The 24,259-nt window shown below is 33.2% G+C and overlaps 4 protein-coding genes and 1 long non-coding RNA gene across 16 annotated transcripts; 3 read left to right on the top strand and 2 right to left on the bottom strand.

Annotated features, from left to right (window-relative positions):
• Positions 1 to 30: 30 nt before the first annotated feature.
• On the bottom strand, positions 31 to 3,616 carry Lamp1 (lysosome-associated membrane glycoprotein 1). Its single transcript, XM_034331680.2, has 5 exons — positions 3,345 to 3,616; positions 2,219 to 2,691; positions 1,808 to 2,033; positions 1,335 to 1,523; positions 31 to 1,243 (listed from the first exon to the last, which is right to left on the bottom strand). Exons 1-5 carry the CDS (start codon positions 3,391 to 3,393, stop codon positions 1,104 to 1,106), a joined length of 1,077 nt encoding a protein of 358 aa, XP_034187571.1. The 5' UTR covers positions 3,394 to 3,616; the 3' UTR covers positions 31 to 1,103.
• A 384-nt stretch (positions 3,617 to 4,000) lies between these two features.
• On the top strand, positions 4,001 to 7,890 carry angel (protein). 2 transcript variants are annotated; one of them, XM_034331657.2, is made up of 6 exons: positions 4,001 to 4,374; positions 5,204 to 5,597; positions 5,654 to 5,832; positions 6,276 to 6,649; positions 6,882 to 7,128; positions 7,222 to 7,890. In XM_034331657.2, the coding sequence occupies exons 1-6, from the start codon at positions 4,294 to 4,296 to the stop codon at positions 7,609 to 7,611; spliced, it is 1,665 nt and encodes a 554-aa protein (XP_034187548.1). In that variant the 5' UTR covers positions 4,001 to 4,293; the 3' UTR covers positions 7,612 to 7,890. The 2 variants fall into 2 exon arrangements, with proteins under 2 accessions (XP_034187548.1, XP_034187549.1); XM_034331658.2 differs by lacking the exon at positions 4,001 to 4,374 and adding an exon at positions 4,962 to 5,079.
• Positions 7,891 to 8,988: 1,098 nt separating this feature from the next.
• On the top strand, positions 8,989 to 16,929 carry LOC117607682 (uncharacterized). The gene is made up of 28 exons (XM_034331645.2): positions 8,989 to 9,427; positions 10,324 to 10,380; positions 10,452 to 10,550; positions 10,632 to 10,663; positions 10,744 to 10,809; positions 10,881 to 10,994; positions 11,052 to 11,190; positions 11,275 to 11,399; positions 11,500 to 11,706; positions 11,784 to 11,882; positions 11,946 to 12,054; positions 12,125 to 12,312; positions 12,405 to 12,621; positions 12,787 to 12,875; positions 12,955 to 13,116; positions 13,180 to 13,341; positions 13,444 to 13,641; positions 13,725 to 13,869; positions 13,943 to 14,203; positions 14,348 to 14,481; positions 14,582 to 14,851; positions 14,919 to 15,134; positions 15,230 to 15,319; positions 15,430 to 15,811; positions 15,894 to 16,112; positions 16,222 to 16,394; positions 16,476 to 16,697; positions 16,783 to 16,929. The coding sequence occupies exons 1-28, from the start codon at positions 9,241 to 9,243 to the stop codon at positions 16,927 to 16,929; spliced, it is 4,509 nt and encodes a 1,502-aa protein (XP_034187536.2). The 5' UTR covers positions 8,989 to 9,240.
• On the bottom strand, positions 14,381 to 16,868 carry LOC117607697 (uncharacterized). The gene is made up of 3 exons (XR_004582214.2): positions 16,752 to 16,868; positions 14,589 to 15,818; positions 14,381 to 14,506 (listed from the first exon to the last, which is right to left on the bottom strand). It is a non-coding gene; the product is annotated as an uncharacterized LOC117607697 (long non-coding RNA).
• Positions 16,930 to 17,431: 502 nt separating the features above from the next.
• LOC117607690 (sialin) lies at positions 17,432 to 23,931 on the top strand. 11 transcript variants are annotated; one of them, XM_034331662.2, is made up of 12 exons: positions 17,433 to 17,707; positions 18,554 to 18,898; positions 20,189 to 20,382; positions 20,660 to 20,790; positions 20,861 to 20,966; positions 21,116 to 21,200; positions 21,261 to 21,481; positions 21,551 to 21,697; positions 21,774 to 21,906; positions 21,983 to 22,224; positions 22,625 to 22,843; positions 22,979 to 23,931. In XM_034331662.2, the coding sequence occupies exons 2-12, from the start codon at positions 18,874 to 18,876 to the stop codon at positions 22,982 to 22,984; spliced, it is 1,509 nt and encodes a 502-aa protein (XP_034187553.2). In that variant the 5' UTR covers positions 17,433 to 17,707; positions 18,554 to 18,873; the 3' UTR covers positions 22,985 to 23,931. The 11 variants fall into 11 exon arrangements, with proteins under 11 accessions (XP_076544786.1, XP_034187553.2, XP_034187557.1 ...); XM_076688676.1 differs by lacking the exon at positions 22,979 to 23,931 and having other exon boundaries at positions 17,434 to 17,585; positions 17,686 to 17,707; positions 18,822 to 18,898; positions 22,625 to 22,951; XM_076688675.1 differs by lacking the exon at positions 22,979 to 23,931 and having other exon boundaries at positions 17,434 to 17,585; positions 17,686 to 17,707; positions 18,784 to 18,898; positions 22,625 to 22,951.
• The last annotated feature ends 328 nt before the right edge of the window (positions 23,932 to 24,259 follow it).

Here is a 24,259-nt window from a genome sequence, read left to right as displayed (position 1 = left end):
ATAAATTGTCCACGGGCAAGTGTAGACGTGTAGTGTCAAAACTTGTTTATTTAATCGGTAATAGCTTGATAGAAGAGATAATTTGTATGATATATATAGTAATTTATTAGCAACCAAGTTCTGTAACTCGCAAATACGCTGGTTTTTACTGGTATTATTAATATCAATAAAAATAAAAAATACAATTATCATGGTTTCTGACAAACAACGAACGTACCATTACGATAAAAATTGATTTCTTAAAAATTAACATCACTATACATAAATAACCCGATGCTTATTTGCATAATTTAATCTCTTTTAACCTCTTAGGCACGATGAGCCACTATAGTGACTTTCGCAGATGTTATCTTCCTGAGCGACGCGCCACTATAGTGGCTTTCGTGGATGTAGAGAACAGCATTGTCCGTCACGCATTGCTGTCAGATAGACAACACGCAATGCACTCTACCATTAAGTAAATCACCTCCCCACAATCATGAAGCATCCCTAAGAGGTTAAAATTATTATCACAGTAAAACGTGTACATTTTATACATATGTTGCATCATTTCTCATGCAATTCAATTTTGACATTTACTATCGGAAGAAGGTATCATAAATGATTTGCATTCATTACAAATTTCACACAGTTAAACTTTTTGTTGCAGTACGTTCGTTTCTCAAACAGTTGTTTTTCTTCCACAGTTTTTCTTTACAATTAGTATATCTTGTTAAACTTTATATTTAATGTAACACTAACTAATGAAAATTAACCATGTAATATATGTATATCGCAAAGTAAAACGATAATACATTGTCTAACGAATCTTTCGAGATTTGACAAAAAGTATGAAAAAATACAATTATGAAATCCTTCTTATTGATAACAAACCAGAAAATAAGCGATTCTTAAAAAGATATAATGAATGTTCGACTGTTTTTTTTTCTTTTTTAAATTTGTTGCGTTGAAGGGAACAAAAGAATGTATAATCAAAAATTCCCTCAAACAACAACTTTACAGATTTACAAAAAAGAAATAGTTTTGATTTGGAATACACAAAATTATAATATCAACTTATTTACTTAAAAAAAAGGAAAATTGAAGAAAAGTATACGTAAAAGTTACATACTAAGATAACCATGAGCTTGACTTCGTCGGCGGCCAACCAAATATGCAATTAATACTATGATTACTAATCCTGCTAGTGCGCAACCTACAGCTATCGGAACAGCGTCTGCTGTGTCAAAGAAACAGTCTTCGGCTGAAAATTAATAACAAATAAGAATTAACCATTAGTTCATAATACGCTTCTTATAGAATAACAAAACATATACAATGATTTTAGAACTTACCAAAACCAAAGGCGGTGGAATTGTCATTTTTGAAAGCTTGGAACTGAAGGTTTGATATTGTTAAATAACCAGCGGTTTCATTAGTATTGTTACGTGTCAAATGAAAAGTTTGCTGTTTTACGCATCTGTAGGATACGTGTAATCCGACTGTAGCATAGGATGCATTGTGCACCAAAACCATCGATTCATCTATTCATAAGTATAGAAATATTCATTAAAAAAATATTGGTCTTAACACCAATAAATATAATTATTTGTAAAAAAGAAAATTAGTTCTCATTATGCTTAAAGTTTGATGTACATTTATTTTTGAGTTGGGAATAATGTAAAAAAATCTTGACAATAGCCAACATACATTTTAAAAAAAATACCATAAAAAAATTTATAATTTAAAATAAAAAAATCGAAGACAATCATTTTGACTGGTTTAATAGTTCTAGCGTTAATTGCGGCAGTAAAAATGAAATTCTTACTCAGAGACGTATTTTCAAAATCTGATGCTGGAAGAACAACTTCCAAATGATGGAATGAATAGTAACTTTTACTTTCATTTTTCACAAAGTGCATGGTCATGCTACCATTATTAGTTAGGTTTTGGGAAGACCATGACAGAGTTAAATTTTGCTCAAGGTTACCACAACTTCCGTTTGCTGTTGTGGTTCTATTGTCCACTGGCATGTCAAATGTTTTGAAGGAAACCTAGAAAGTTGTTTATATTAACACTCTGACCTTAATTTGACATTAAATTTCAATTTTACTACTATTCTTCTTAAACATTATATTTTCATCTGTGTAATACTATTGTTTTTTCCTATTTTATAATATTCTACTGGGTGCTTAATTTTTATTTAGAGTGTAATAATGAATATTATAATAATACAAACCGTATGATTATCATCCATATAAGAAATATTAAATGCCACGGACATCTGTACCACAAGACAGACCTTATTTGTTCCATTAACTATCCATTTGCCAGGACTAATAGCAGATGCTGTTGCCTTGTTTGTTTCAGTAAATGTCACTGGGGGATTAATTGCTGCAGTTGTAGTTGGTTCAGTAACTTGTTCAGTTGTAGAACTAGGGACAGCTGTAGTACTAGGGACAGTTGTAGAATCTGTTACTGTAATTTCTGAATGAGACGCAGTGCCTGTAGAACTTGGAACAGTACTGCTATTTAATGTTTCTTCTGATTTTGTTTTATTTTCATTTGTATCTAAGGAAGCTGGTACAGGTTCCACAACAACCCCTATCTTCTTTGACATTGACTTTGCTTGAAAAACTGGTTCACTAATATTTTGTCCAAGCATTTTATTAGGACCATTGTTAATGGGAAGAACATCTTTGGAATTTTCCCCTATTTTGAAAAAGACAATATAAATTAGGTTATTTAATTATTTTGAACCAAATACATTTATTTTCTAATCAACAATTACAAATTACATGAGGAAAGTTTTTCTATTCAAATTATACAACATTTGTATATAGATACAAAAAACATAAAATGTTTGGTTAAAAGCGAAGACCAAAATCGGCCATGTTTTATCATTGTCTTTTGCATCCATGTTGACGACTTTTGGTACTATAAATTATTTTTATATATTAGGTCATCCCATAAAAAACGGCACGAACTTGTGGGATGACCTAATATAAATCTTCTGTTGACAGCAATCTCTTTTTTTAATTTTCCAGATTTTTACAGGATTTTACGTTAAATATGAATTTTTATTTTCGAAATTACTAATTGTATATACAGATATATATTTTCTTCATTTTTACCAAGGACAGTTTGATTTTTCTAACAAAGGCTATCAAAAATGTCGAAACTTATTAATCATTCATACTTAAAATCACTTCATAATGTATAAAACATATACATATTTACATAAATTTAAATAATTTTTTTTAAATAAGAAACGAATGAAAAAATATAGTATTACATCACGGAAAAAATCTTAAGCAACCCTTTACGCATTAGACAAAAATGTATAAGTATTTGAAGGTTCATACCTAAAACATGGACCGTAGTGAAGCAGAGGAACAATAAAAGCTTCATCATCAAGAATTAGAGATTACTGAAAATAAGCAAAACCGACTTAGAATTCAAATGTTTACGATTATTATGAAAACCAAATCTCAATGTAAATTGAAACAATACGGGCAAACGCGTTTTGTACAGTATACAGTACACAACGTAAAAGAATTCAATATAATTTTTTAGGTTTAAAAACGATGTTCCCAAACACACATTAGTCGAACTTATTTCTGTTAAGGACCATTCACATCACTTCGTCAGGTAGGTTCACATCGCTTCAAGTTCGGTATGTTCTGTTATCGAACAGCGGTAAATTAGTTTCATAACTGAAATTGCTGTGATTTAAATTTATTTTAGAAAATTCAACATTACTTTAATGAGTTCAATAGAATCGTTTTTAAATAAGAATATAATATTCTTTTTGTTATAATTGTTACTTTTTGTTAACCTTTTAAAAGATATACCTACCCTTTAGCTTTTTCACGTGAAAATAAAATTGTTTGTCAAAATAATATGCATCTCTCTTAAAATATATTGATAAAAACTATTGGTAAATGGTTACATATAAAAAATTTATGTGAAATCAATAATTACATGTTCATTAAAAATTTCTGCTAATCTGACAATCAGTAATTGCTTAATTGTAACAAAATTTTGAATCTGTATTTGAGTGAAATATGTTATTTACAAGATCATTCTTCTATTTGGTAAGGGATTTTCTGAAAATATAAGCATTGAATAGAATCGAATAATTATGGAATTTGAAAACGGATTACTGTATCAATTGCCTATTCTACATTGTGACGACATTATCTACATCTGACTATGTGAAAAGTATCCATCTTTTATGACAACGGATGACATAACCTAACCTATGCACTTCAGTATACTCGTGTATTAATATCCCCACTACTTCATAAATAAATGAATACTGGTAGCAAGTTGCTGCGGAAAATTTACATTAGGAGTTTTGACATCTTCAAATTTTTACGTTGCGAGTTTAAGGTAATAATTAATTATTCGTTTTTTATTTTTTTAATATAATTTCACATTGCATATCAACAAAACACTAATTTTTATTTAGTTATTTTTTATATTGTAAAATTATTTATAAAAAAACTATGAAATAAAAAGTTATCATATAATTATTAATCTTTCATATTTTTCATTACAATTAATATAACGTTATATATGAATTCCCCCGTTTTTATGTTTTACATTATTTCACATGTTTACACATTTGTTGCATTTATACATGTATGTTCCGTGAATAATTCTATACTTGTAAATTCAGATTAGTATCGTTTTTCGACTGTTTTTAACAAATGAGCATTATAGTAATATTCTTATGGAAATATTACATGGTGTACTGTTGTAAACAAAACACAAAAATAGATAAATAAACATATTGATTTTATAGCCATTCTATTATTATTTTATAGTATTAGTGTTAAAGGCTGAACTACAAAATATCAGCTGTTATCCTATGAAAGTCTCTAAAAGTAATCTGTTTACAATAGATTTATCCATAATGAAATACAACTTATGTAACTTTTCCAACAGTTTATTGTTCTGCATCTAATTAAATTTTTAGATTTTCCTTATTTGTCATAAAATGTTTCCATGCTTGAATATCAAGTTTATCTCAAAATATCTCAATTGGATGACAAGTCTTTGGGTACAATTAAGTTTTATTCTTTAATATGAACAGTGAGTAAAAGTTAATGAGTAAAAATTATTGTTTTGTTAAATAAACAATAGCATAATATATATTGGTATTTATGCAGAAAAATTTGAAATATATTTTATATGAATTGCTTTGTTATGTTTATAGCATTACTACTATGACGCTCCATTTTCAACTTCTCATATGTATGGATTAGCAAGAAAACGAGTATTTTTGAGGAATTTTTGCGAAAGCATATCGATATCTAAAGCATTGACATTGTCTTATTGCAATTTTATGGGAACAATGGCAAATTCCGCAGCAAAGCAGCCATTTGGTCAGGCACCATTGGAACCATTCGTAGAAACATATTATAATTCTAGTAACAATCATGAAATTCCATTTACATTTCCATTAGAGAATCTAGAATGTGAAAGTAATACCCAGCCACTTGGTGTTGGGTCAAACACATGCGTCAGTCCAACTATGCTTTTGAAAGATAAATACATGGAAGATAAACAGAGATATGAAGCAATGAGATACTGGAAACGAATAGTGAAAGGTAAAAGTAGTATTTTTGCCATAAAAGAATTCCTATTCATTATGTAATTTTTCCAGAGAAGCTGACCTCTAATTCTGAAGAATTTTTTGTTCTGAGGGTACTATCCTTCAACATATTGGCACAGTATCTCCTGGAAACATATCCATTTCTGTACAAGGAACATGACAAACGGGCACTATCTTGGAATATTAGGAGGCAGCTTCTCTTGCAAGAGATTTTAGGAACCAAAGCTAATGTTAGTTTCTTTGTTATTTATTTTTGTTATTCGTACAGTGTTTCAAAAGAAATGGAACTTTGTGCTAAAATAAATGAGAAAATCCTATATTATTTTGCAGTCGTTTTCAAGATACAATTAATAGATACTTCTTGTTTTCGTTTTTAAGATATAAGCGATTAAAAATTGGGTATTCGATTTCCGAAGAATCTTATTCAATTCTCATACATATAGTTTAATCAGGGTACCTTGATAATCATATACCCAATTTTAAATAAGCTTCAGATTAGAGATTGGGAATTTCTAATTTGCAGTTTTTCTGGTATACGATCTTCTTTTTGAAACGCCCTTTAATTATTGCGCGGTATGCGAATTTACAAAAGATTTAATTCTTAGCAAAAATAATACTTTTATTTCATTAAATTTGAAATAAAATTATTTACAAAATTTATGAAATTTTTCAGATAATTTGTCTTCAAGAGATGCAAGAAGACCACCTAAATGAGTTTTTAGTTCCATTTAAGGAATTGGGTTATGCTTATTTGTATAAAAAACGAACAAATGAGAAGAAAGATGGTTTGCTTTTTTTGTATCGTTCCGATCAGTTTATTTTACTAGAACACGTAAAGGTTGAGCTTTATCAGTCAGGCATAGAACTTTTAAGTAGAGATAATGTTGGAATCGTTGCAAAATTAGCAGTTAAAGAGAATCCTGAGACACAGTTGGTAATTGCTACCACTCATTTACTTTATAATCCAAGAAGAAACGATGTACGATTAGGACAGTCACAATTGCTTCTAGCAGAAATTGAAAGGATTGCCTTTTTGGAGAACACACCGTAAGTAATATTTTACTTTAAACTTTATTTTAAACCAGTCGGTCAAATATTATATTCTTCTCCTTAAAATACTTTATAGTGCACTTTCAATTGTAGTATATTAAGAAATCTACAAAGATTTTATAAAATGATATTTTACTATTCGATAATTAGTCAAGGAATGGAATTGTATTTCACAGGAATGATGGCTAGTATAAAATAATGTTTAATACTTTTTCTAAATATTAAATAGGATGGGTTCCAAATATCTTCCAGTTATACTGACGGGTGACTTCAATTTAGAACCGAATTCTGGGGTATACCAATTCATTACAAAAGGATCGTTCGAATATCAAGGAAAAGGAAGAAATCTTGAGCCAACAGAATACCGAACTCTTTCAAATTCGTTAATACCCCCTCGTCTTTATATTACGGATAATTGTCAGCATTTCAACGTTTTGAGGCATAGATTGCGCGGAAACGGACCAAGTAGAGTGATGGTATTATACAAATGCCCATTTTAACTGCGGCAGTCAACGGGTTAATATTATTCCTGTAACTTTATTGTAACAAACTATTTTTTGCCTTTACAGTTAGAAAATAGTGAGAATATGAATTTAAAAGGAAATTCATCAAATGCTTCAAGGTATTCTGAGGTGAATACAGATACAACCGATCGTCAAATAATAGAAATTGTTCCTGAATATCATGTACAGTTCTGCTCTGGTACTTTGACGCATCCGTTCGATTTCCAAAGTGTGTACAAGCATCAACAACGCGATGGTAGACGGGAGTGTACAACGCATCAAGACAACTGGATCACAGTTGATTATATTTTTTATAGCGATTTAACACCCATCGAGAAATACAGATTACCGACAGCTGCAGAATGCGCCACTTTACCTACGATACCTAACTTCGCGGTCGGTAGTGATCATTTCTGTTTAGGCGCTACCTTTAAGATAAACAAAAAAAAAGTTTAACAAAGGCGCACATGTGATAAGTGTATAATAAAACAAAAGTTCTTTACAACTGTCGTGTTTAAGGGTTTATATTCATTGTACAAATCTAAAAACAAGAGGTATACAATGGTCAAGTTGTTTAATTGAAATCATAAAACTTTTATTATTTTTATTTATTTCTATCGGCATATTATGTTAAAAAGAAAAAAAAAACGTGGAATCTAATGGTTTATAATATAGTATAATTCATATGTTGTATAAACAAAAATATTTATTTAAAGTGCGAGGACAAAATATAATGACAAATTCTTCTTCTTTAAATACATTATTGTTATTACTTATTATATGCCGACTTTTTCCTGTTTTCTCCTTTAATCTCATTTATGCTATTTAATTTTTCTTTTTGAATATTTACTTTGAATCAAAGAAACATGTACTAGAAAATGCATATAGCAAAGATAGCTAATTTGAAAGATGTATCATGATACAATTAAAAAACAAAATACAGGACATCATACTGACCTACTTGTACTATTAGAAATAGTGACAACTCTAATTTATAGTCAGTCGTAACGATGCTAAAACTTGGGTCAATGTAGTCTATTACGGTTAACGCTTTGTAAAGTAAGTCGCGCTCCGGGAATGCGGCCAAAATAATGATTGTCGTCTAATAAACCGATTAAGTGGAAATGACGCGTATCTGTATCGACGATAGCGTATTGCAACCGAAAATGATATAAATAAAAAAATAAAAAATAACGACAGAAACCAATGAACAGTTTGGGTATTTCGCAAAGTTGATGCATGTTGCAATAAGGAGGGATTAATCAGGGCCCAATTGTTTATAACTTAGAAATGCATATTCCATATGATCCATACGTATACGTATATTGGAACATTAAACACGTGCACGAGAACATGTATTACGATAGCACATGATGCAGAGTATTTAATTTATGTTCTACTTTGCGCTTTCGCAATATTCTAGTCACAAATGCTAAATATCAGATACACGTTATAAATCTCCTTTTGTAGTTCCAGCAACTCCATTAAACGAGGACATTTTCATTGAAACAAAGTATTACGTATGTAGGTTCTATCAGTGGAATAAATCATTACTTCGATTCCATCGATCTCGATAACAATCTTTTCAAACGAACCTTAGCTTTTTGTTGGTTATTTTAAATACCCCGGAAGTCATGTTCGAATAAACAAATTATGTAAGGAAATATCAGGGATATAATTAAGTTGCAATGATTTTACGTAATCTTAATTAATTAAAGAAAATACGAATTTAGTAGTTATTCTGGTAAACGTCAGTTACTCTTAAACAAAATTTCATGTTTATGGGTTAACGTATAGATGTAGGGGTGGGAGGGACAAAGTTAACAACAGGAATCAGAAGGAAATAGAGGGAAAGAAAAATAATATAGAAAAGAAGGGATCAAAGGGAAGGGATGAGATTGGTGTAAAGCAGTGGGAGGACTGCATGTAGATCGTAAAACGGAGGATGATGACCTCCCCTAAGTTACAAAGCATCTGCTAAATAAATGATACGCTAGTTGCCATAAGTCTAGTTGCCCTCAGCTTCAGATGAAGACGAGTTGGCTCTAGGATCGGTTTGCTAGTTGTTCACCATTTTAGCCGTTCATGGGGCCGAAGGCCCTACAACTGGCCACGGCGTTCGTCGTGTTTCAGTTTCTTTTCCTGCGGGTTGATTCCGTACGGACGAAATTGAGGAAACAACGCTCGAGGCCGGTCCAAGCTCAAGAACCTGCGAACGGTGACTACAATTACGATTACTACGAGGGTTACGATGACTATGACGAGAGAAATGGTGAGTATTTTATTTATCAATTTTTTTGAATATAAACAAGTATTCGATACCATTGAAAATGAATCTCATTTGTTTAAAGAACGACTTTGAACTTATGGCGCGATCGCCTTCAACTATTTGAATTACTACACTATATTAATAATTAAATTATTCAAAACTGTAATTCAGAATATTTTTAAAAATTCTACTATAATTGTTTCTTTTTTCACTATACGTATATCCTACGTCAATTCTATGTTCTATATTTTAATTTATTATTTTATTATATAATCCTGTATTCAATTTTAAATTTCTTTCGAGTAAAAAAAAATTTAATTTACTATTGCAATTGATTAAATTTTAAATAATCTTTACAGAAAGTATACGGACGTAACAATTAAAGGAAGTATTAATCGATTACGTAAATAACGCCGGAAGTATAGAATCGGATGCTGTTTTTAGCGCTTTGCCTAGCCTAATGTAATCAATCAATTGCGCTAATTGATAGAAATTAACAATTACAATTTTTATTGTAGCCTATTACACAGTTTAAGAATACTTATCCTAGTCCGATATTTTCCGGTCGCATTAATTTCATCGACACTATTAACAGCACGAGGCAAGGGTTCGTCGCAGCTGAAAGGAACAATTAAAAATTCAACACTTACAGTCAGTTACGATTATCATCTATACTAACACTCTGATATACATATACTAAATAATTATTACTTTTATTTTATGAAATTTACATACGTTCAGCGTCGGATCCAGGGCGGTCTAAAGGGCCCCATTTTCCAGGAGAATCCCATTCTTAAAAAAATTGAAATTTTGAAATTCTCATCCAAAAGTGCTCCTACGGTTTGATAACCCCAGACCCCAAAAATCTATTGTTAATTAAATAATACTTTTATATTTAGAAACTGGAACCACAACCACGTCGCCACCCATTACTTCTGTTGGAACCAATACTGCGAGTAAGTTTATTATTTTTTTTTCAATGGACCTATCATTAAATTTGAAAATTCACTTTATAAATTATATGAAGATAGGGGTGGATTATCGCCGGAAGGATTACAAACCCTCTACAGAGCATCATTATCTACGGATCTACCAACGCCAACTCCAACTCGATTTTTCCATCAAGGTGTTTAATGCCTTATTAACTATTTAACACAAATAATTAAAATTATTTTAAATTTAATAGCGCGGACCGATTTTGTTACAGAATCGTACACTACCCCTGCACGAGATCATCCAGTAAGTATCAAAGTAAAAATTAAAATTTATGCTAAGATATAATTCAATATAAATATTTATTATATTTTTCATTTTATTAGGCACAAACAGAAATTGCACCCGATGAAAGTAACTTAATAAGCTCTGTTGCTATACCTGGACCAAGGGTAAATATTTTAATGATAATAGTTAATAAATTTAAATAGAAAAAAATTTTTTTTAACATGTCATGAATTAGGGTGAACCAGGTCGGCCAGGAGACAGTGGTCGTCCTGGCGATGCTGGATTTCCAGGACAGCCAGGTAATCCAGGGATTCCAGGACCTCCAGGACCACCAGGACCTGTGCCAGATGTGAGTATCCGGCAACATCTGTGTTTTTATTTAGTACAAATAAATTAATGTTAATAGGTGTCAATGTACTACCAACAATTGGGTTTGTCTCAAGCAACTCAAGATAAAGGACCAACAGGGGCAGCAGCACCGTTATATGGTCCAGATGCTTATTTACAAACTCAAGTAGGCCCTGTTGGTCCACGTGGCCCACCTGGTGAGTTTTTTCTTTTCTAGTAATTTTTCTCACTTTTGTTGTCACTTGTGAAATTTTTTGAAAATCTTCAAAATTCTTATATAGGTTCACCTGGACCACCTGGACCACAGGGTTTTCAAGGAGTACGAGGAGAAGCGGGAGAACCTGGATCTCCGGGACCTCCTGGAGCTCCCGGTCCACGAGGACTACCTGGTTTACCTGGGAAAGATGTACATATAGTTACATAATAATGGAACATTTGAAATTTTTAACTGATCAAGTTGTCCATTTTTTAAAATTTACTTAAAATTAAAGTTATACTATTATTAGGGCAACGTCGGTGAAGATGGAGAACCTGGTCCCCCAGGATCGATTGGTCCAGTCGGACCAAGAGGTCTTCCAGGGATGCCTGGTCTTCCAGGTGTAAAAGGGCATCGTGGTTTTCCAGGACTAGATGGAGCGAAAGGGGAACAAGGTGTATCTGGTGATAAAGGATCCTCAGGTGCACCTGGACCGATGGGACCTGTAGGTCCTATAGTAAGTATTTTGATTTATAGGCAAAAACTGATATCTATTAATTTAGAATAAATCTTAGAAACTCGTTAATGTTATAGGGTCCTGCAGGTCCACGTGGTGAAAGAGGTAGAGAAGGTCCACCCGGACCACCAGGAATTAGAGGAGTAGACGGGATTCCTGGACCTTCTGGACAACCTGTATGTTCAAAAATGCAAGATAGTAGCTAATTGACTGATTTATTAACATTTAATTATTTATAGGGTGCAGTAGGTAAACCAGGACCTCCTGGTTTTCCAGGAAATCCAGGTGTAAAAGGTGATCAAGGGCTTCAAGGACTAAAAGGTAGTCAAGGTTTACAAGGACCTCGAGGTAAGATTTTAATTCTTTGGATATTATTTATTTTCAATATTTTCTAATTAGGATTTTGGTTGCTTCATAGGTGAAACTGGTCGTCCTGGACAGCCTGGTGAGTCAGGACCGCAGGGACCTTCGGGAAAAGATGGGATACCAGGAGAGAAAGGAAGTATAGGAGCACCTGGTTTGGTCGGACCACCTGGTTTTCCAGGAACTCGTGGACAACCAGGAATATCCGGCAATCCTGGTATTCCAGGAGCAAAGGGAGCACCTGTAAACATTGATTTCATTTTTTCATTTATTTATGTTATTAAAATTGATTTATAGTTTCATCTAAGAAGTCCCTGTACTATTAATATTTATAGGGACATCCTGGTGAAAGAGGATTTAAAGGAGATGCAGGTGCTAAAGGCGACACAGGAAGTCCAGGACCGCGTGGTATACCGGGGCCTCCAGGAAATGAGGGAAAACGCGGCAAAAGAGGAATGCGCGGTGCTGTTGGCGCACCTGGCCCTACTGGAGAACGTGGAGGACCAGGAGCACCAGGTCTTCCAGGTCCAGATGGACCCATGGGACCGAAAGGTTTATTATCAGTATTATTAATTTTGTTAACGCTATCTAATAACGAAGCGTTGAACTATAATCAATATATTTTTAATATTAATGTTGTTAGAATTAAGATTTTGAAAATTCCTGTCAATACTGATTTTTTGTTTTCATTATTTCTATATTTAATCTACTCATTAGGTCAACCTGGAGAACGTGGTCCGCTGGGTCCAATTGGACCAAAAGGTGCTACGGGGGATCCCGGTCGTTTAGGGCCACCCGGTCTCCAGGTTTCTATTATTAAAATATTTAATTATGTAAAATATTCCAAAAATATATTATTCCATCAAATAAAACATAATATTATAGGGTATTCGGGGTCTAATGGGTCGTCCCGGTGCCCCTGGAAAACCAGGTAATCCGGGAGAACGAGGAATTCAAGGAGCTGATGGAAAACCTGGTGAACATGGTCCACCTGGGTTACAAGGTTTACCCGGTCCTATAGGTCTCCAAGGAGAAAAAGGATATCCGGTATAAAAATATTTACTCTTACAATCCGGAGTCAAATTTATTACTGAAAATATTTATTAAAAGGGCGAGTCCGGTAAAGCTGGAGAACCAGGAAATCCTGGTCCGTCTGGACCTAGAGGTGATACAGGAAAAGAAGGACCACCCGGTTTACAAGGTTCACCCGGACCATCAGGAGCAGATGGTGAACGAGGTCCTCCAGGTCCTTCGGGTGCCAGAGGTTTCCAGGTATGCACTTTTATATTTGAAAATACATAATTGTTTTTCTTTCTACTAATGCAAGAAATAATAACAAAGGTACAATTTTGAAAAATAATTTGTTATAATTAGGGTTTTCCAGGTGCAACTGGTAATCCAGGATCCCCAGGAAAAGATGGTGAGCCAGGTATCCAAGGACCCATTGGCCCACCAGGTATACCTGGTAACAGAGGTGAACGAGGATTTCCTGGTGAAAGGGGTACACCTGGAGCACCAGGACTAACAGGGCCAAAAGGAGAAGCAGGATCACAAGGAGCAGATGGTTTTCCTGTAAGTTTTTTTCCATTATTATTTATTTTTCAACCACTTTCCATTAATTGACTTGAATTATTCTTTATAACAATATATACTAGGGATTACCTGGACCAAAAGGAGATAGAGGAATCCCAGGTCCATCTGGATTAGTGGGATTACCAGGTTTACGAGGTTCTCCAGGTGAAGCAGGTCCAAAAGGAGATAGAGGATCTAGTGGCCCGCCTGGTCCTGAGGGACCTCCAGGTTATATCTTTACAAAGCTAATATATTTCATCCTTTAAAATATAAGCAAGGTATTAATATATCTGATTTATAGGACGCATTGGGGAACGTGGACCACAGGGTCAGATCGGTCCACCTGGACCACCAGGTGAACCAGCAGAACGAGGGGATCCCGGATTACCTGGTCCTCCAGGAGAAGTCGGAGCTTTTGGTAGTCCAGGCGAGAGAGGTCCTCAAGGATTACAAGGGTTGCAAGGCTTTCCAGGTCAACAAGGACTTATTGGATTACCAGGCTTAAAGGGCGACCGTGGTTATCCAGGATTAAAAGGAGACCAAGGGAATCCTGGTCCACCTGGTACTATTCAATAAATTATTAAAAACATAAAAATATACACATGCGTTTGAAAAATATGATACAAGTTTTAATCGTGTATATAAACAATATTTATAAACAAAAAATTGAAGTATCATAACAAAAATAGATTTTATAAATACGTAGGTAGTCCTGGCGAAGCTGGACCACAAGGTTTAACTGGTTTAACGGGAGCCAAAGGGGTAAGGGGTGAACCAGGTGCTAGAGGAGAACCAGGTATTATGGGACCTCCTGGAGTACCGGGCTTAGTTGGGCCAGCAGTAGGTTTCCTTCCAATATTTCTTTCTATATTTTTTTGTTGAATTTTATTTAATGATTTATTTATTATTGCAATAATTTTAAATTTGATAATGTTAACAGGGTTTACCAGGTCCAGCCGGGTCGCCAGGGCCATCCGGATTACCAGGCATTAAGGGTAATAGTGGAGAAGCCGGTCGACCTGGAAACCCCGGACCGATTGGAAATCCAGGTATACCTGGTACAGATGGAAGCAAAGGCGAAAGTGGTTCTCAAGGACCACCAGGTTCACCTGGGCCTCAGGGTTCTCAGGGTACTCCTGGTGAAAGAGGTCTACCTGGTTTACCAGGTCCTTCTGGACCGGTAGGCGCTAGAGGGATACGAGGGCCGCCTGTAAGTACAATCCTACTTAAGTGTATATTTTATTGTTATTCCTATTTTAATGAATAAAATACGATAGGGTGAATCTGGAACACCTGGTAAACCGGGGCCAGAAGGTCCACCTGGAATCCCTGGACAAATTGGACCAATTGGACCTCCTGGACCTCTCGGAGAAGTTGGGGCAGAAGGGCCGACTGGCAAACCAGGACCTCCTGGAATATCTGGACGTCCAGGAGATAAAGGACCACCTGGAGCAGTTGGGCAAACAGGATTACCTGGTCCACCGGGCTTACCCGTAAGATATAAAAATATACAATAAAGTAAAATTTACTGAAATATTTTAGTAATAAAAAGTAATGTTATCATAAACATACACATTTCTGTGATTAGGGACCATTGGGTCAAGCAGGACCTCCAGGACCAACTGGAGAAAGAGGTCCAAAAGGAGAAACGGGACCACAAGGTGTGGACGGCCAACAAGTTAGTTTTATAGTTTATAACATTTTTATTATTCGTGTTAACAATATAAAAGGAACGTAAAGGTTGCTGAAGTAGGAAAGATATTAACTTATGTTATCATTTTCATTTAGGGACCTAGAGGGAAACCAGGGCCTATAGGATTGGAAGGTCCGAAAGGCGAACGTGGTGATGAAGGTCAGAAAGGGCCTAAAGGTCATCGAGGATTTACTGGTTTGCAAGGTTTACCTGGACCTGTTGGTCTACCAGGAGAGAAAGGAATGATAGGATTTCCTGGACCACCTGGAAAAGATGGAGATCCTGGACCTAGAGGTAGTCCTGGAAGAGACGGTAGTCCTGGTCCAATAGGTTTAACTGGTAATCCAGGACCTAAAGGCCCTTCTGGAGAAGAAGGTCGTCACGGACCAGCTGGTCCACCTGGTCCTCCAGGTCCTCCAGGTCCTCCTGGTGAACTTGGATTAGGATATGATGCTGCTTCTTTAGCTGCTCTGTTAGGTAATTGCTGTTTTCAAATTTTATATGTATATTTTAAAATTCAGTACCTATAATATTTAATTAATTTTTATTATGCGAGTAGGACAAGGACAAACTAAAGGACCAGATCCATTAATCGGTGATGAACCACCTAGAATGTTTAGTCAAGACATGACTGAAAAAGAAAGACAGGAGATTATCTTAAAAGCATATAAGCACTTGAAGTCAACGTTCCAAAAATTCATAAAGCCAGATGGTGAAAAGAATTCACCAGCTAAAACGTGCAGAGATCTTTATACTGCTTATCCAAATAAACCTTCTGGTTAGTTTGCAAGTTAAATATTGGATTTTAGTATTAATATCCTATTTACAAGTACCATTTTCTTTCAAAGTATGATGTCATTTATTCTATGGAAATATTCTTATTTTAGGAGAATATTGGATTGATCCAAATGAAGGAGATGCAAGAGATGCAATTCTAGTATACTGTGATGCTAAAAAACGGGCAACATGTTTGTTACCAAGTCCAGTATATTCACCAGAAATCAGACACATTACTAAGCAAAATGAAATTTGGTTAAGCGAAATGAAGAATGGAATGAAGGTAACATTCATTGTTATAACAACAATACATGACATTGTTAATATAAAATATACAACTAAAAATAATTTGTATGCTATATAGATTACATATAAAGCAGATAGTAATCAAATTGGTTTCTTACAATTACTATCAAAACATGCATATCAAAATATAACATATCACTGTAAAAATAGTGTTGCATATATTAATTCAGAACAAGAAACATATAGACAAAATATGAAACTTTTAACATGGAATGATGCTGAATTAATATCATATGGGAATCAACGTCTCAGATATAAAATTCTTATAGATGAATGCAAGGTATATATTAAATAATATTTGAAAAACAATATTCTAATACACTATAATACTTACAAAACTAATATTTTATAATTTTTGTTTACAGTTACATAAGGTTGAATCAGGCAAAACAGTACTTTTATATGAAACTGATAAAACTGTAAGGTTGCCAATAATAGACATAGGTTTACAAGACATTGAAAAGTCTCATCAAAGTTTTTACATAGAAATTGGCACTGCCTGTTATGAATAATAAAATATAATTCTATATCTTTCAACATATTGGCTGTTTATGAAAACAAACCTTTAATAGTGAAACATTTAACAAATATAATAAAGTCTTCCAATTATTCCATATTTTATGTATCGCAATTAGATTGTAAATGTATAAAATTAAATATTTAAATATATATTTTAACATAAATTCATTATATAAATAATATTGTATTTTTTATGTTATCAGATGCCTTTTGTATATACGTAACACAAACATTTTATCATTTTTATGATGCGTCATATTTTCATAGCAACATTTATACGCGTAAAATATGTACACATAAAAATATACGAAATTTGAATGAATAAATGCCATATACTTGTGCCTGATCGTTACACTACTACATCGAGCGCAGACATATGTATATATTCATACACACACATTCAACAAGTGATTTGGTAGGGGAAGGAGAAGCGTGAGTTGGAAACTAAAAAAAAGTAAGCGACATTCAATGACAGAAATTCAGTCGCGTTTTGTGCGCAGCGTGGGTATAATGTCGTGAGTGTCTTGTGTTGAGTGTCATTACATTTTATCATGTGATTGAACGAAACTAGTATAAAATAGGAGTTTACTTTTATTTCGTTATATAAAATTGATAATGTGCATATACGTATAAGTTAGATCGAAGAAAGGTGTTAAGTTTTTTTCAGTATAATATTAAGAATTGTTCCTTTTAAATACTAATTCAGAAATTAAGGATACGTTATTTTACAATTTGCTATTTTCATACAGGAATAACGCACGTTTGATAGAGGTTAGTCTGATCATGAATCATATAATAAATGAAACGTATGATGTAAATATATATGTTCTTGTTTTTTTATCATACACGACGTTTGTAATGTTATTTTAGGAATTTAAAAAGAATGTTTGATTAATATATGTGATTGACATGCGTACTAAATATTTTAATCAAATAAAATCAGTTAATCTCGAAGATAACTGACAATATATCCTTGGTACATATACCTAATATTGATTTTTTTTTTGTTTTTGTAAGTCGTTTCATTCAATTTCGGCGTAGCATTCAAAGAAAGAGAATATAAAATAGAAAAAAATATTGCACTAGTTATTTGTTTAATATAGATACATATTAATACACTTGTTTATAATAATTTTTCTGAATTAATTATAAACCAAGCAGAAATTTGTACTAAATTTTAATTTATAATTTGTAGTATAAAGAAACAACTGAACGTTCGAATTTTAAATTTCGATTTTTATAATATTCGATAGATCTTGTTTATTTAACCGTCTGAATCGAACAATTGATGGAAGGTGTAATGAATCGATAACATTTGTGCGAACCCGTGGGAATGTTTATCTTACAATGTATTTTGTTGATACTGTCAACATAATGGACTGATAAAGCAGATTATAAATTATTTTCAGTATATTGCACAATTATTTTAATGATAGTCTCAATAATCAGGTCATTAACACTTGCTACTTAGCGGTGAAAAAAATTGAACACGTGCTTCGCACGACAAACGTAGTTCCTTCCGTTCATAAAACATAATATTGCGTAATCCAGAATGATTCGAAAACACGATACAGGATATAGGATTCGAATATAGCGGTAGTTCTATACTTTTTCCAGTATCTCGGCAGAAGTATGTGACTTTGAACACGCACGAAGACGTCGTTTATCAGGCAAAGAATTAAAATTGCATTGCAATGACTTAGTATATCAGGAGGCAGTTGCGAAAGTATGACGTAATACAATTAAGCCAATAGTTTACAGTTTGACTAAATCTCGAAAATATAGTTCCGGACTAACCTCTTTTTAAACATTTTCTGTTGGATGCTGATATAAACGTTTATTAACAGTGATCAATTTTTAAGACGATTTTAAATTTGTTTACAAGACTCGAAGAATCGACATTTATTATATTGTTGACCAATTAAGCGGCATACAAGATGGCGGTCTTCCGGGAATTCAATGGTAAGTATTCATAATTATGTATCTGTTTATTTGCTTCACGTTATGAAATAACAGTTTTGTATATATTCTACACGAATGTGGATGCAAAGTTTATACTACGTCGCGTACAATTGAAAGGCGCGTCATTCAATCTAACGTACTTTTATAGCCTGCATTGGTAGACGTGCCATCTCCGGTGCCTAAATTAATATCTCAATTACTATATTATGTCCGATTTCAAAGGGTCAATATATTATTGCACGGAAGTTGCTTTTATAATCAACAAGTTAATCAGAATTTATTTATTTAACCCTTTGCCCTATAATAGACGGGCCAAAGAGAGAGCTCTAATTTTAATTTAATTTTGTACTTCGTTATTTTTATTTTACACTGTTCCTTTAAAAATTATTCTTCCAATATTCGAAATTCGATATTCGAATTCCAATGTACTGTATTTTGTAATTTTGGGACACGATTAACCCACGCTCTGCTATTCAAGGGTTAATAGTACAATGATTTTAAATTGTGCTAGTTGTTTACGTGCTAATTTGTAAAAGTTCGTTATCAATTTGTAAAGCAGGATGCAAATAATACGAACATAAATAAGTGATGCAATAAATTCTATTTTGGTAAACGTGTATAATATGTATTGACCACACTACGCAGCGAACTTTAACTTTCCTCTAGATTTGTATAACATTTGATAAATGTTCCGTATCGAGTTTTTTTAGGTCGAATATCAATCTTCAATTCACTTTTTCGCACAATTGGGAATGATCATTTAGAATTGAAATTAAACGGGTACATACCTGTCTCGCGCCATTTTTCGGGGCACCCGTCAATCTACCAATCCAAATAAAGGTGCAGTGTGAAATCTGATCACAGCACGCGATAGAGTAGATTTTTTATCAGAAAAAAAAGTACAAAATAGTTAAGGAAATAAAATATTTTTTCTGAGGACACGGTAGCACTAATGAATACTCGTAGCGCCATTACAACTCTTCGGTTAGCGCAAGTAGCAAAATTTTATAAAATATTTCCAGTTTTCGAATTTCAAGAATTTAGATGTTTATCTTTCCTAAAAGTAACGTGGATCCATACGTAACATCTTTATGTAGTATCCTACCTTGAGAGGTTATTTGTGGTGTGCCTCTCAGCCCACAGAATTTTTTGTTGGACGCCTTCCTCCTGATAAATGATAATCGTGATTTATGATACCTTTTTTTGATATTTTTTGATTTTATATATTGTATTAAAAAAAAATATATATATAAGAGAAAAAATGGTAATTATTAAAAAAATTTATTTCAGAGAAAATACCACGAAGAGGAATCTTAGGAGCAATGATGTTTTTAGCTTGCATGTTTTCTTACATGATCCGCACAAATTTATCCATTACTATTGTTGCCATGGTAAATACAACCAAAGAAGGTGACAAGGGTGGTCCAGCGTGTAATTACGAGGGAGTCGGCAATGTTAGTCATCAAGCTGCAGTGCTTAAAGATGTAAGCTAATGTACAATACATATGTACTTTTTAGATATACTAGATATGTACTGTACGGAGTTATAAAGATGTCCAGCCTCGTCTCAGCTCGCACGACTTTTGATCATAGTCGATCACATCTGTGACCGTAATACTCCGATTACGTTAAAGTACATGTTTCGATTATGTATTTCATTCCGTGCCAATTATTGATTCAATGATATTTACGATTAATCCACCTCCGGGAAACTAACGATTTCGACTTCCGACCATTTATCTGTATTATGACATTTTTTAGTACGGCGAGCGATACGAATGGAATCAGCATGTACAAGGTCTTTTACTTTCCGGCTATTTTTATGGAGTCCTACCGGCAAGTGTACCTGGTGGCCTTTTAGCTGAAAAATATGGCGGTTCTAAAGTAGTAGCGTAAGTGTATTATAATTCTAAATTATATATTCTGCTCCTTTCAATTAAATATTATTTTATCATAAAACAGATTTGCAACTTTAATACCCGCCGTATTAAATCTTCTGATGCCGTGGGCCGCTGGCATTCATTACGGTTTCGTATTCGTTCTTCGTTTTTTGATGGGTTTCTTTGGAGTAAGTTTCATATTTGATTTCAAATTTCTTGAAGTTCTATACAATATTTTACTTCAGTTACTAACAAATTGTTTGTTTTTTCATAAATTTATTTAGAATCTGCTCAATATATGTTAAAACGTTCTATAAGAATAACGTGTATGTTTTAGGGGGCCGTTTATCCTGCTCTTCACGCAATGATCGCTAGATGGGTTCCTCCTAGCGAAAAGGGCATGTTCGTATGGACGATGCAAGGTATTCAAATACACTCCATGAAAGTTATTTAAATTTTAATGAAAAATTATTATTGCTAAGGTGGTCCTTTTGGAACGGTAGTAACATTCACTTTGTGCGGCCAAATAATTAGCGCTTACGGCTGGAAGGCTGCGTATTATGTTACAAGTGGACTTATACTGGTTTTCTATGCCTTATGGGTTTACCTTATATACGACACACCCGATGTCCATCCCGGAATTACTGAAAAAGAGAAAGCTTATATCAAAGAGCAAATAGGTACAACTGTCTCTAAACAAAAGGTAAGTATATATTTAAAAAAAAAGTATAATTTAAATATTTTTTCTGAAACCATTAACACCAAATTGTAGGTGAAATTGCCTGTGAAAGCTGTCGCTACTTCGGTACCATTTATAGTTTTACTCTGGGCGCATTTTGCAAATATGTGGGGTATCTATTTCATTGCTACCAATGGACCAAAATATACTTTGGAAGTTCTTGGCTTTAACATGAAATCGGTAATGCGTTATCTATACGTTTACTAAATTATTTTTATATTCAATCAGGTTTTAAAGTATTCTAATGGTATTTTAGGGAGGACCAATTACTGGTTTACCTTATATCGCTCGACTCGGTGCTGGAGTATTGTTTGCCGCAGCTGGTGATTATGTTCGAAGGAAGAATTTCTTGTCTTTAGGATGGATTCGAAGAATCTTTATGATATTCTGTAAGAAAATTTTCATTTAAAAAACGAACACAATTCATTGAAACGTCGATTAATAAAAATGTTCTGTTTTCAATAGCACACATGGGCCCCGCTGTTTGCTTAGTAATAATGACATACGCTGGATGCGATGCAATAACTGCAATTGTTATGTTAATATTAGCATTGACCTTCAATGGTGCTGCGTGTCAAACTAGTTTACAGAATCATCAAGATCTTGCACCAAACTTTGCTGGCTCCTTGTATGGAATCATGAACACCTTTGGCAGCTTTCCTGGATTTATTATTCCACCGATAATTGGTGCTTTAACAAATGAAAGGGTATGGGAATTAATTTAGATCAAGCCTGGCTAACGAATGGCTCACGAGTCGTATGTAACTCTTTCCTCCACGTACCTGTTTCGCTGCTTGTATCGTGATCTATACCAGGGCTTCCCAAAGTGGGGATCGCAGAAATTTTAGTAAAATTAAAAAATTTCTGAATGCGTAATCATTTATAAATTTTCTTTATTATTTATTAGCAAATGTTTTAATTCGTCTGAGAAGCCCCGATCCACACGTCATTTGTTTACACGTGTGAACTTAAATAGTGGAAGAATGCTGTGACTGATAGTAGGAGCTTATGACTCACGGCCAAGAAGAAGTTAGCCACTTCTGATTCAGATTGTTGAATCCTTGCAGTTGCTATGGAATCTAATACTGTTCTTTTTCTTTTCTATAGAATACGGTTGAAGAATGGCGTATTATGTTCTGGATCTCGGCAGTGGTATTTACATCTGCAACGATACTCTTTTGGTTGTTTGGTTCCACGGATATACAACCGTGGAATGACTTAAGTCAAGACAAAAGATTGTCTATTACTGATGAAGAAAAACAAATGACTGAAATGTCTTCTACAAAATTGCAAACAGGAGAAGAAGAAGAAGAGGAAGAAGAAAACGTACGTCTGTAATTTCTACAATTTGTGCCTTATAAGATGGCACATAAACTATGAATTCGTTATTCAAAGTGTATTTTCTATACATTTGAATTTCATTTTTTTTTTATCTACATGTCTGATATTCGAATTTTTAAGCTCTGAGTAAAATGGCTGACAGTGCGTGTAATAGCATTACGAAGGTAATTATTTATATAAAATTTACAGTAATTAATTAAGGATATACAAAAATTTCACGCAACGGTACTTATAGAATATGGTTCATTTTTTGGTAATACATTGTCCCAATTAGATTTTTGCATAACATTCATCGTCATCAACCAAAGAAACTAATTTGTTTAAATTTTAGTTGAGTTACGTATTAAGAACGTTAAGGATTAATTAATAGTTTCCATTTTGCGCACAGAATGTTTCGAACATTTCCAATATTTTTCGGTAAACGTAGGCTATTTAGCTGTTTTTCAAATCCTTTTCATTATCAGTTTTATGTAATAAAGTTCCTTGTTTTAATACGAGGTATTTTTATCACTCAACAGTATTTCAGCAAATATACAAATACAGATATTAATTATTTATATACATATTTTTGGAAAAACATTTTTATCTTTTATAATTGATAAAATAGAAACGTAATACCGTAATAAAACAGTATAGCTTTTTTAAATATAAAATTTAATATAATTATATTAACATATGACATTGTTAGTAATGATTTATAATTTTATTCGTAATTCGATTTTAAATATACAAGCATTTAAAAATATTGAAATGCAATGAAAAGTACTTTTCATTATATTTTTAATTTCATATTCTACTTAAATGATAGTGCAATTTTTGACATTTGTAAAATTTCATCAAAACATCAATACTTTTTTTTATTACGTTGTATAAATATGTTCTACTGCCATCAGTGAGATTCTTTTCAAAATAGTACAGCATCGAGTAAAGTAGGTTTCCTTAGGAAAACTGGTCATGTAAGGAAAGCAACAATTCTCAAAATCTTAATTTTGATAATATTAATATTAAAAGTGATTTAGAAACAAAATAATATAATTTATAATTATTAAATATCGTAATACTTAGTATATAATGGAGAAATATGAATAATAACGTAAATGTCGATTCAAATTTTCCCGCGTAAACATTTATAGGTAGGTGGTGGGGGGCGACAGTCCTCTATATAAATGGGCTCCTCTCGCCTACATCGTCATTTTCCCTGCGGAAACCTATCATGAGCTGTGCTGTACATGCGATATTGTCTACGTATTGCCGATATTAATAAGAAAAAGGTATTTTAATTTTTTGAAACAAAGAAATAATAACAGCAATAATATCATTGTTACAATGTTTTATTTATAAAATGTGAATGTCTGAAGTTACAAATATTTTTATATACGTTTCACCATTACTACTTTAAAC

The sequence above is a fragment of the Osmia lignaria genome, chromosome 6, assembly GCF_051020975.1.
Source record: "Osmia lignaria lignaria isolate PbOS001 chromosome 6, iyOsmLign1, whole genome shotgun sequence".
Taxonomy (NCBI): domain Eukaryota; kingdom Metazoa; phylum Arthropoda; class Insecta; order Hymenoptera; family Megachilidae; genus Osmia; species Osmia lignaria.
The sequence above is the reverse complement of the archived record's forward strand: the minus strand, read 5'-3'. Positions and strand labels throughout refer to the sequence as shown.